General features: G+C 36.6%; 1 protein-coding gene across 1 annotated transcript in view; it reads right to left on the reverse strand.

Annotated features, from left to right (window-relative positions):
- Positions 1 to 3,856: 3,856 nt before the first annotated feature.
- LOC149775578 (sodium/glucose cotransporter 4-like) overlaps positions 3,857 to 13,856 on the reverse strand; it is a 72,020-nt gene continuing 62,020 nt past the window's right edge. Inside the window, exon 14 of the mRNA XM_089943837.1 lies at positions 3,857 to 8,008. Coding sequence (XP_089799963.1) covers positions 7,791 to 8,008 — 218 coding nt within the window. The 3' untranslated portion in view covers positions 3,857 to 7,790. The remainder of the gene's footprint in view (positions 8,009 to 13,856) is intronic.

The raw sequence follows: 13,856 nt of genomic DNA on the forward strand, positions 1-13,856 counted from the left end.
CTATGTTACTCACCTATAAATTGATCTTAGGGTAATATTGCAAGAGGAATATTCCATCCTTATAATAAGTTATATTTATTTAAGGACATTGTTAAAATCAAAGTTCTCGCTCAAGGCCTTGGTTCCCGGCCCAATTCAGTTACAGCCCTCATGCATTAATACGACTGGCGACCAGTCTAACTCCAAATTTGTGTTTCGATAGTTTCGTATTTCGCCACATCATTTGTATTTAATGTAGATTGCGTGAGATTTGTGTTTATAAAAATCACACATTAAATCAACAACGAGTTTTCAGTTACTCTGAGTTAAACTTGGGATATTGTTGAACTCTTTGCTGACAGTCTGTTACAGTATACTATAAGCACTGGTAGATTGTAAGCCCCTGTGCTAAAAAAAGGCCAGTGAGAGCTTCATAAACTTAATCATTTTTTTTTTCCCCATTCGTCTCTGATCTTGTTCACTGTGCCAAAAGTCCATTTCCACGTTACCTCTGCAGTTTGAATCAGTCATATCTGGATATCCAAAACACATACTTTCTTTATATTTTATAGTTGTAAGACAATATAAACAAAAATAGATAACAGTGTCAGTTTACTCTGTGTGTGTGTGTGTGTGTGTGTGTGTGTGTGTGATTTGGATTTTTAACGTAGTTTTAACAATTTTTCAGTCATATCTCTACGATGTCTGCAGTGATGTCTAGCACTGGGGAATCATGTCGCAGACATGTAGCGTGATGTCCCACCCAGTCACATTATCCTGACACCAAGACGACCAGTCCTAACACTAACCTTGTAATGCTGAGCGCCAAGCGAGGAAGCTGTTCGTACCCTTTTTGTAAGTTTTTGGCATGCCTCGACCGGGGATCGAACCCACGACCTTTGTAAGATATCCGCTTTCTGTGTTACGAACCAGTTTACTGCGTAGGATTCCAGTTTTCGTGGATTGTAAGATTGTTGCAAACAAAGATTAAAAGAACTACAGGCAATTATCCTTTGAAAACAGTAGGACTCCTTTCCCTAATTCATGCATGTAATTAATGAAAATGTTATCGTTCACAATAACCTCAGAAATTGGTGCACACACAAATAAATGAATTGACAGCATACAGCCAGACCAGTTCCTATGATCACCTCTATACAGTGGTCACCTGGTCAAAATGTCCGTTCTAATTCCTGTCAGTGTTACACCTATTAATTAACAGGGGACACAAATGTTTCAAATTAGAGACCTATTTCACTTCTAAGTTTCGCAGTGTACACATACTTGTACATTTATATTACAATCAACAACGTAATTAGTTATCTTCAATTTAGTTTTACTCTAGTCAGATAAATCAACCCCACACATATGGACGATGTTGTGAGTCTGATGTCACCTGTTCATTAAAATATGCAATTTTGCTGCATGCAAGTCATTCCAGAACAAACGCGCGTACACTTTAGACACATACCGGTAATTGGTAACAGCCATATCAATCGCGAAATTCAAAATGGCCACAGGACAGACGGTTGTGCTATTCCATGTGGATTTACAAGTCACCAAACTTGATCTGCTCAGGAAATAGAATCTACATGCCACCAAAAGAACCCTTCACCCGACGGTAGCTGCACAACCACGAGAAATACCTGTAAATGTATAAAATATACATCGATTTGTGCAGCAAAATTTGTATGCAGATAATCGCAGCTTTTAATGAATATGTGATATCAGCCCCTCACCCGAAAACCAATATCATCACGGGTGAAGGGCTGATTTATCGGCCTAGTTTTACTCCAAAAGATTCTGCCCCCTTACAAGTCTGTGGTATGTAAGATACTCTTTGGTCTAAAGAGCTTACAGTTACGGACCACTGCCATCTCACCATGGTCTGCTTGGGTTCGAGTCTCGGGTTCGGTCAATGTACGTATGTGAGAAAGCTTGCCAGTAGCTGCTCGTGGGTCGGTGGTTCTTTCCAGGGTTTTTACGGGTTCTTCATCTACCATTTATACCAGCCGTCATGTATAGCCTATCAATTGCTGAAAAATTTTGTTAACCCTATAACATCAGTAGCAACAACAAAACTCTACTGCAGAATGGAATCTTATCTTTGTGGAAAGTAGAAACGATCTTTTGTAGTACTCTTTTAATCACACCTAAACATGACTCAAGAAAAAGGTCCCAAATTATGTACACAATACTTCGATTTGGTTGTATTTTTATAAACAACTATCTTTTCAAAAACCATGTGTCACCTAGCAATAAATGTTCATGCAGTGAACCAGAAACTGCAAATTTACAACATAGTGATTCACAGCTGTATTATTCCAAATGAGTAGATATGTAGGCTATATTTTTCCTATATATAAAAATAAAGTGATCCTGTAATCTTGCATATTACAGAAAAATAACTATCCTCTTTTGGGAAACATGAAACCTCCATTTCAAATGACAGATTAAATCGTTATCTTCAAGATACTGTTTGTTAAGTGAAAGGCAAAGCTGATAAAAGAGAACAGCGTCTAACTGATATGGTTTTGTATGGTGGAAAACGGAAACTGCATATTTTGACTGCCGAAAGGCTTTTGACTGCATCGGAGCTGTCATCGCAGATCTATTTTCATTAAAATTGCTGATTTTCATTATAGATATTATCAATGACTGCGGACTAATGGCGTGTGTGTGTGTGTGTGTGTGTGTGTGCTTGGATTTTTAATAAAAAATCAGTCATATCGCTACGATGTCTGTAGTGTGAGAGTTTACAGTGATGTCTAGCACTAGGGCATCATGCCGCAGACATGTAACATGATGTCCCACCCAGTCACATTACCCTGACACCAGGCCGACCAGTCCGAACACTAACCTCTTAATGCTGAGCGCCAAGTGAGGCAGCTGCAAGTTCAGTTTTATAAGTCTTTGGTTTGACTCAGCCGGGTTTCAAACCGGGTCTGAGGCTTACGCTCTAACCACTAGGCCATCGAAGCTGTCCGAACTAATGGAATTATTGGATCTACAATATGAAGACAAAACTAAATATATGAAGAAATTCACCCCAAAACTATGCAGGATACGTTTGTGGTTATATGGAAGTATGAAACTTACATTATATTTAAGTGTAAATTATTTAGATGTTTAAAAATGAATTTGTTCTTTAAAATAGTTGACTGCTTCCACCTGAACTGGTAACAATTTTATAGCTTTTGTTGTGATATTCACAACCATTCCATAGAAGCTGGCTGATTTTGTCATTCTCTCTCTCTCTCTCTCTCTCTCTCTCTCTCTCTCTCTCTCTCTCTCTGTATGTGTTTGACATGATTCTGGGCAATCAGTTTCACCACAGTTTTAATGTATTTATTTCAGGAGAGAAATTGATTCATTTTTATCCATGCATCTGGCCAATAAACCAAGCACTTATAACTATGAAACCCTCATGCACAACACAGCTACTTTCGTACTTTAAATAAAATGTTTCAACATGTCTTTATAATGCATCTTCTTGTAGCCTACAACGCTCAGGAACATACTTTGCAAGCAATTAGTTGATAACCAGTACTATGTGTTCGTCGCAGCTCGTAAATTTTCATTTTGCAACTTGTTAATATTAATGTACAGTTAATGATTTCGTTTGGATTCTTGTTTTAAGGTACATGAATACATTAGTTCCCAGATAGTCGGAGTTAAATACCTTCTCAAAGAACAGGACACTGTACCAAACCCAGGTTGAGCCTATAATACGTATCGAACTCGCACACTTTTGGACACGAGCCCGGAATGCCTACTGCTGAGCCTTGTTAATGAGGCTTTTTTTTCCTCCTCCAATTTAATAGTTTGTTGTGGAATCGAATTTTAAAAATCCGTTGTAATTATACACAAAAATACGTTCCAAGTTTAAAAACATTTTATTAAAAATATGCTATGATACATCCAAGGTTTTCTATCCTGCAAAATTCACAGTTGCATATACGTACATATATAATATAATGATATGTATGGGATAGTGTGAACCATTTTGCATACTGAAAATATGTGGAATTTTTTAACCAAGCTTTCAAGCCTTTGAGCTAAGATCGCTCACCTTCCTTTCATCTACATCAAGACCAAATACGACGGTAGTTGGCTGATAAGTCTGGATAAGTATGATATTATATAACATTTCTTTCATGGTCTTTCTTTTTGTTGTTTTGTTTTTAGCAATGGCAGCTCAGTTGAATGGTAAGTTCGGCATCATCTGTGCAAATATTAAAGGCCTTATGACAAGATGATTGTACCAGTTGTCTTTACAAATTTTCATCATGCGTCTTTTAGAAAAAAAGTTTCTTCAAACCTTCTTGCTAGAATGCTTTATGTCAAATTTAGTCAAAATCTCTTATTTTTTTTCTCCACTTATAGCACTGGCGGTCATAATTGATAAAGGATCTTCATCATTGTAACATATTGAAAGGACTCCTGCACAGGATGCCATTTGCCAAATTTGGTTAGATTTTGTTTGTATTTGTTGTGAATAAATATGCTTAAAGGGTTTTGGTATTTTTTGTTGTTGTTGTCATGGCAGCCATATTTAAAGGCCTCCGTGCCGTTATATCTTATGTGAAATTTTGTCCTATTCTTTTGAAAACATTTTATACAAATTCTTTGAAGTTTCTTTGTTTGTAGATTTAGATTTTAGTAATGGTGGCCGTATATATTGGATTTCAGGTTACCAAAATTTGTATAAATTTAAAAGACTTTAAAAATATTTAGTTTTGATATTCTCTATCAAAGTTCCCATGTTTAGGAACACTGGCGAAATTTGATTACAGATCGGCATCACCTCTAGAAATCTGAAAGGCCTTTATGCTAAACTTTCTGTCAAATGTGATCAAAATGTTCGTCTGTTGTTTTGAAAAGACATTTGAATGTATTTAACATTTTTAGTAACGGCAGAAGTGAGAACAAACCGACGTTATTTTGTCCATATTTCAAACACATTAAAGCCAGGATGGTTTCTGTCGAATTTATCAATTTCTGTTCATCAGTTTTTGTGAAGTCATTGGAATTGTTTTTATTTTATTTTAGTAGCGCTGTTCATAGTTGATAAAGGATCGACAGCAGTCGTATAAATTTCAAAATCTTTACAGTCACAATGCTTTGTATTAAATTTGATCCAATTCTGTTCAGCGATTTTGAAGAAGTTGTTTAAATTGTTTCTATTTTAGTAACAGCCTACACATTTCATAACGCATCAGAATCAATGGCAGACATTTAAACAATCTCTGTGCCAGATGCTTTCTTTCTTTTAATCATTTTAGAGAAAACGTTGTTGAAACGTTTTTTCATGTTTGTAGTAATGGTGACTATGAGAGATTGGCATTGTTTGTATAAATGGAGATGTCTTAATGCCAGAATGATCTCTCCTAAGTTTGCATGAGATTGATCCTGGTGGTGTTTGAGAATAGGTTGAAAATGGCGATTGTTGACAGATGACGCATGCCAAACGCAGGACCATACGTAAGGTCACATTGGCCGTACAGCTGGGTGAGCTAATACTTATTAATAACTTCAAGATTTAACCAGTTTTCTTTATTTGTTAAAATGTATTGCCCATATTAAAAACAAATATTTTAAACACGGTCAATTACATACGGGTATAAAGCCCCCCACCCACCCACCCACACAGAATGTATTTACAGGCAAATAATGGAGGCAACGTTTTTACTATGAGATGCGCCCTTTGATGATGTTCCAGTTAAAACGGGAGTGGTTATAGTTGTGGGGTTTAACGGCACGTCAGCAGAATACCAGCCATATGGTGAAAGGTAAAACAAAGGTTAAAAATGAAAATATAAAATTTCAAAACAAAACATTAAGGACAAAACGATACAAGTCAAAGGTAGCGATTTACATTCTGTAGAAAAGATTTAACAAAAATCAAATATAAAAGTAATACGTTAAAAATCTAAAACATACCATCAAATTGTTTTATATAAACTGTATTTCCTCAAGTACACGAGTTTTATCATAAACTTTTATGATAGAATATGTACCAAAATATTTCTCTGTCGGTACACTCGTTCAGGATCTTGAGCGAATCGTGTTTCTGCAATATATACGATATTAACTGGTTCTCAGAAGGTATTGGAATTTATTGCTAGAATATTGTAGTTAACATAAAATAATTTTATTTTCTATTCTAAATATTTTAAGCTCTTTATCTTAGCACTGTATAGCCATGATTGAACTGATGTACCATTAGACACATACACACACATATAAATATATTCACTCACGCATAAACAAACATAAATTAGACAAAACAAATTTGGAAATGTGCGATATTTGAATATCCGGATAATGATAATCTTTTGTACTGATGAGTTTTTAATGTATTTAATCGATGCCTGCGACCCGCCTTACTTAAAGTGCAACAATGAACTATTCTACAGGTATATGATCCAAATCGTACTTCATTTAAGAAATGGCAGCTGCAATCTGCGTATATTTTGGTAATTTATCAAAATATAGCAAATGGTCCAGTATTGAAGTGGTGATCAAACAATACACATAGAATGGGAAGTAAACCAGTCGTCTAAGCCGTATAGACCAACATTGATACGCGTACAAGCTATGATATTCCCGACTAGATATACGAATCATTACCACTCAAAAGCAAAATATTTAGCTACCTGTATTATCATTGGGATTGATTACATTTGACAAGTTCGTGTAACACTTGATGATTCACCATCCATTTAAAAAGTGATGAAATGACGATGGGAAGGAAAACGGTAATGATGAAAATAAAATCAACGATGATGTTAACATAGAAATGAGATACGATGGTGGTTATTATGATGACGACAAGGATAATTACGAGTTACAGTGGGTGAGACGGCTGCATCCAATTATTATTCAGAAGTACATTGTAAAATGTTTGCAGAAATATAAATTACATGCTAAAAGAGAACGCTGGAGATGTTTCGGTGAAAATTTGATTCCCAAGCCGAAAATGTATACTTTAAAAAAAATAACAACAGCAATTCTCTTCCCAAAGCATGCAAGTAGATTGATCTTTGTCAAACATACGAAAATAACTGCTAATATACATTGTGACAATCGTTTCAATATAAGTACTGTGTAAAAATAATCTGATGATGGCAATATTTTGTGATAAACAAAATGAGGTTATGGATAAATATCGCTGCGTTACAAATGGATCAAACCAGACTAAAACGTTATTTCCGTATATTAACACCCTACTGGAACCTAAAATTGTAACTTAAGAAAAGGGAATTTTAATATGTCCCCTCAGAAAATTAAGTGAACTTTTGATGTTCCCCTGAAAGCGCTACTGTTGCCTGAACGTTTTTTTAACGTGGTAGGAAAAAACACGTTCTTCCATCTTTTACTGGACATGATATAACTTTGAATTTAATTAAAGAAAATCAGACTAACACGCATGCGTTCAAAAGACGGACTAGATAGGTAATGTGTTCATAGACTATATTTATGTATTGCGCTATTCATTTTCTGCATCCGCTTTATTTTCTCTCTTTTATATATTGTATTCATTCAAGATGCACCCTTGTACTGAAGTTAAGATCTCATACATCAATACCACGAAAATGTTTGTGCTTTTTTCACATCTTTCTTCACGTCTTCTTCCTCCAAACGCAAATATAAAAATCCGAAATCTGATTGGATAAAATCCTAACTATAGCAGATCGAAATTGCAGATGATACATCTGAATTTCAAAATTGTTCTGAACGTCTCTAAGTCTGAAAAGATTTGGAGATTTCTGAGTTGTCTCTAAATTTTAACTACTTGAGTGAAAGTTTCAAGCGTAGAATCCCCAGAGGAAAATAGCCATTGTCATAAGAAGAATAGCATTGATGCTCAAGATCCTGCGCGGCCATTTTTCTTCATGGATGGAGCATTGCTTCATCTCCAGAATTCTCATTTCCTCTTCTGATAATTTGGGTTGCTCGTTCATCTTCTCTATACCACAAATCCACATACACGCCTTCTTGTACCAGGGCAGATCCTCATATTTACCTGGATACAAAGAAAATCATCAATTTTCTTAAATTGCGAAAGTAAAATTTGCTCATAAATATGCATGGAACTACTTATTGAAAGACTATTTGAACATCAAAAAAAAAAAATAAAAATAAAAAATAAATAAATAAGCATACTGCTCCCCACACTAAGTTCATAAACATTATCGCTGCATCTGAAACATTTTCAGACTCTCGTTTGTATTATGCTTTTTAGTGTCATCTTTCATTCAGCTTTTACAAATAAGAAGATACAACATGTAGATGCAATGACACTTCAGATCTACTGGATCCAGTCGAACGTAAGGTTTCGTTATTTTCAGACACTTTGGCAAAGGCCTTTAGAAACATTAAAAACAAAAGTGAGTGCTTTTGTACGATGTTTGGAGAGAACGACTGAGCAGCAGGGAAGTTCTACAGACCAGGTGGCTCAGATAAAATAAAGCCTCCTACGAGAACTTTCTCCGTAGAAGCCTCAGATTTCAAAAATAAAGCCTTCTACGAAAAACAATTCGCGTAAATTCGATCCCGAGTGTATTTTTTGTGTGCAAATTATATGATTCTGGACAAGGGAAAAATAACAGGAATTTGGGGGGGGGGGGGTAGGAAAATAATCTTGTCAAGTGTGTATGAAAGATTTGGGTTGCAATTTTATGAGTAAATTTGATCAAGACCGATTCGATACCTACTGCGCGGATCATGAAGATTAATCGTGATAAAACCGTGCGGTGTTGCCTGAGCGTGACTGAAGAAATTTTTAAATTTATTTATGTCCATGTCGCCGTTACACCAAGTCTGATGAATGTTTCTCAACGTGTGAGTATCAACGCCATTGAACACTGATAAAATATTACAATTGTCTCTAATCACCTTTGGAATCTGCGTATATCGCTGCGTCACGTAAATCACATCGGTATTCTTGTGTCTGCCACGCGAAAATATCCTAGCTGGGTTGGTCTGCTTGTCCAGCATCACATCATCGAAAACAACAAGATTATTAACATCGCCGTTTAAATTTTCCACTGATGGAGCTTCATTGATATCCGTTATAAATTCTATCGTGCCTTCATCTGTATTATCGCTAAATTCTTTTAGTACTTGATAACATCGCTGATCATCAACTGATGGTGCAACCAAATACAATTTATCCCATTTCAGCCATCGCATTATCAAATTTAACAGCAACTGCGTCTTTCCAGATCCAGACGGTCCAATGATTATCATTCTTATCGAATTTGGTAATGCCGCGGTGTGTTTTATTTGCTCGCGTTTCTTCGTGGCTGAAAAATCAATTACATTCATATTACTAGAATAACATGGATCTATATTGTGTTAAGTGTCGCACGCGCACTGCTACGATAAATCCAATCGAAGTCGTTACACGCAACAACAGGAATGCAATCAAGGGCGAATGCGCAGTTTGCAAGACAATCAAATTTAGATTTGTAAAAAAAAAAATAGAAGAACCGGAGGAGACATCACCGCCTCCATGAAAAATCTACCAGGATTGCCTTGGGCGAAATATCCCGGAGAGAAACATCTACCAGGATACAATTACTGCGGACCTGGTACGAGGCTCGATATAAGACTTAACAATAATAATCAACCAAATCCTGGAGAAGAGCCAGTAAACGCCATTGATAACGCATGCTACTATCACGATCTTGCATATCGTAGCGGGGATTTAGAACAAAGACATCTCGCTGATATTAGATTAATTCACGCAATAGACGCAGTTCCTAATAAAAGTTTCAAAGAGAAATTAGCAACTTGGTTAGTAAAGGGTGCAATGAAAGGTAAATTAGTACTCGGTGCTGGTAGATTATAATGGAACAAATATATTATTCTCCGCGAGGATTTTGGCGAGGAAAATCAGCAATAGCCAAACTTGCCAAGGCAGCAAAAGTAAAACAATCCACCGCTGCATCATGGTTATCGAAACAAGCGGTCTGGCAAATTTATCTTCCTCCGCCTAAAAAAATACCGTACGCAAGTTTCTCCGTCAGTGTACCTAACGAAGTTCATCAGGCTGATTTAATGTTTCTTCCTCATGATACCGTTGACGGAGTTACATACAAGTACGTCTTAACGATTGTTGATATTGCTAGCAGATACAAAGAAGCAGAACCATTATCGAATAAAACAGCAACAGAAATTTCAAAGGCATTTGAAAAAATTTACTCGCGATCTCCATTGACATGGCCGAAACTTCTTCAAATTGATCCAGGACGAGAATTTCTTGGTGCGGTTACTTCATTGATGAAGAAGAATAATGTTAAAATCCGACGTGGCGTAGTTGGTGTTCATCGTAGTCAGGCTATCGTTGAAAGATTCAACAAAACATTAGCGGAACGATTATTCGGATATCAGTACGCGAGAGAATTTATCCAAGATAAACGATCTCACGATTGGGCAACAAGATTACCTCACGTGATTGATGCGTTAAATAACGAAGTAACACGAACAATATCAATGAAGCCTGCAATTGCAATTACAAAACCAAATATACCACTAAAGCGAAGTTCCACAATTCCGCCTGTGTTAGGTAGTGTTATTGTAAGATATTTATACAAGGAAGGAGAAGCCGAGGGAGGAAGAAAAAGAGCAACTGATCCAACCTGGAGCGTTACAACACATAAAATATCAGCTGTAACAAGATCGTCAGGAAGACCAGCAATTTATTTCCTAGATTCGCTAGCACCACAACGAGGATTTACCAAGGAGGAATTACAAATAATACCGAAAGATACTCAACTACCGCCATCGTCGTTAATGTGAAATTTAATTCTACCTAACTGAGATAATTTTCTTACTCGAGACACGGCTAGATAAACTAAATTCGACCAGGAAATTCTATCATCGACGATCCAAACTTGGCCATCTACTGTTAATCCCTGCGATGAATGTATCGTTGTTGCGTATCCAAGTTTCCATGGCGATCTTTCTGCGTTTATCGCATCATTGACAAGATTAATATCAACGAAAATAATATCATTCAAAACTAATATTTTTTCTTCTCCGCATGGCAAAGTAACATTAATATTTTGTTTCCTGGTATCAGCGGGCCTGTAACACAACGGTACCTGTAATGTTGGAAATTTCTCACAATGAAGTTTGAATAACATTTCCTGAATAACATCGCGAATAATTTTTCTGCTAGCAACAATCAGATGATCTGGACGCCACGAATTTAGAAAAATATCCATCGGAGTCTCGTCAATTATTTTTCTCATTACATCGCATTGAAACTTATTCGGTTGTAATCGAATTATTTTTTTAAACTCGGTCAGTAAAATATCATTGGATCTATAATCAGCGTCAATTTCTTCATAATAATCAACAAAGTTTCTAAGCCATTCATGAGGAGATTCACCATCAATAGGATCAGGTTGACCGTGATCTCCGCACATTATCACAGCGGTGTTTTTTCCTTCCAGCCAACCCAGGAACGATTTTAACATAACTAAATTTACCGTGCAAATTTCATCAAATATTATAATCTTGTTGATATATTTGTTTCCCATACGAGCCGAATCCCACAATCCACCGCTGTACTTGAAATAACTGTGATACGTGCCGGAATTAACGCCGCGTTGTCTTATTTCTCGCGCTAATCTGTGAGTTGGAGTCAACACAACCATATCAGAGTTTGAAAATAAATTTATCGCTCTTGTTGTTTTACCGCTACCACCAGGACCGTTCATGTAAACGAATTTGTTACGTGAAATCGGATCGAATGCAGATGCAGCCGTTGATACTTCATCGCATTTATCTCGATGAAATTTATCGCAATCTTCTACATCGGCATCTTCACAATAATCTAGAATATCTTCGTTTTTTATTCTCCAGGTTCCCCAAGAACCATCAGTGATTAAATTTTCTAGCCTACACTGATATTTCTTATCGATATAAAACGAGTCCGTTGCAACTCTTACCGCGATATCAGAAAATTTATTTATCATCGATAACAAATTTATACTTACATATGCGAGCATCGACGACCTCAAATGAGTATATTGCACTGATTCTCCATCGAGATAACTAATCACGGTACCTAACTTCGTTCCATCAATAATAATATTTTCTCTGTTGCAAAATATTCCACGCGACACTGTATCGGCAATAATAAAATCCATCTCGGCATCATTGATAAATAATCTAGCGTGGCGATGTTTATGATCAACTGATCCTCCTTGAGTAAATTTACCAATTATTTTTCTTCCGATATCTTTCGCATTCTCACAATCCGTGGGCAACCACACCTCGGTCTGCTTTCTATACGATATAATCGCCTCGCTCACCGTCAACGATATTAACATCGACGAATCCAGCATATATCTCAACAATACCGTGGGGACCCATCTTCGCTGAGATAAATGCCGACCAAACCAAATATAGCAAATCTTATGTAAATTTTCAGCAAGTTCGAACGAAGTAACATGAGCGAATCCTGTCATGACAAAATCAGGTAATGGTCCGTTAATTGCAACTCTCGTCATCTCGTTGGTTGGATGGCCAAATTTAGCAAAGTAATCTGCACAATCGCCGTATCCGAGAAAACTTCCAGGATAGCACGCGCTCATGTCAACGGAAATCATATCCTCGAAATAATATTTGGTATTCCATAATCCTCCATGACCGTACTCGATACAACTAAGTTGAATATCATTGAGAAACTCGTTCCTTGTAGGTTTCCACGAATTTCTTTCTCTAGCAGCATGAGCAGCAACAGATGGAACAGTAAAACAGTTCGTTAATAACTGATCAGGATTTGTCGAGTATTTCACCGCGATATTTTTCATCGATTCATGTAATATTTCATCACGGTAAATATCTCCTCGCGGCAATATAAATTGATCGTATTTTTCTTCGCTGGAAAACAACCAGACCGATATTGGATCAGACGCGGCTAGTATTTTGATAAACCTGAACATGGCATCGGAATTGTCTTTTCCAGATTCTACGGGATAAAATTTAACAGAACGATCTCGTGGAAATATCATTACCGACTGCGACCACGCATGTGAATTATGATCAACAATTTCGATTGGTGTTCCTCGAGAACTATACGGCGACGAATATAATATTTCTCCCGATAATGTTTTAACCGTGATAGGAAATTTAAGTTTCTTACTCAACGCAGCAACATCGTCAATCGATGCACCATCAACAACCGTATTCGCCCACGTGTTAATTTTATTCAATCTCAATTGAGTCAGACCAGATCCACGACGAGCGTTTTTCATATGCTCGATAACTCGCTCAGCTACACAGTTTATTTTCGGAGATTCTTTCATTGCAGGTAGATTTTTCATGTCAGGATTATTATTCAGCCGATAAATTCCATAAACAACAGCACTAGAAGGATACGCTCTAGCATAATAAGGACCGTCTATCCCCAATAACAATCCCGGCTTCGAATTTTTATCAAGAACGACGTTTTTCTTACCGCCGCGTACTGGATCTCGTTTATCGCGAATAATCCAAGTATCATCGGGCATTTGTGCAATAAATTTTATTCCGAAGATAAATCGTTCTTCCTTGTGTTCAGATTTTATATGTTCGATTATCTTCTTTGCTCGTTCCAAATTCATCGTAGCATCAACAAAGTTAGTTTTCCAAGTTGACCAAACATGAATCGCTCCATCATCGAAGAATTCCTTCTTTGCACGATCTACCTCGGGAATGATAAATTCTGCCTCATCAAGATCAAATGCATCCATTATTATATTTTAGACAAATGTTTAAATTATATAATGCAATGCAAATGGATACCAATCGGATCAACAAAATCATGTGACAAATCCTGCAGAGGTGAATATTGCGGAGCTCATATATACGCAATT

The sequence above is a fragment of the Sinohyriopsis cumingii genome, chromosome 19, assembly GCF_028554795.1.
Source record: "Sinohyriopsis cumingii isolate HCF-2022 chromosome 19, ASM2855479v2, whole genome shotgun sequence".
NCBI classification, from domain to species: Eukaryota; Metazoa; Mollusca; class Bivalvia; order Unionida; family Unionidae; genus Sinohyriopsis; species Sinohyriopsis cumingii.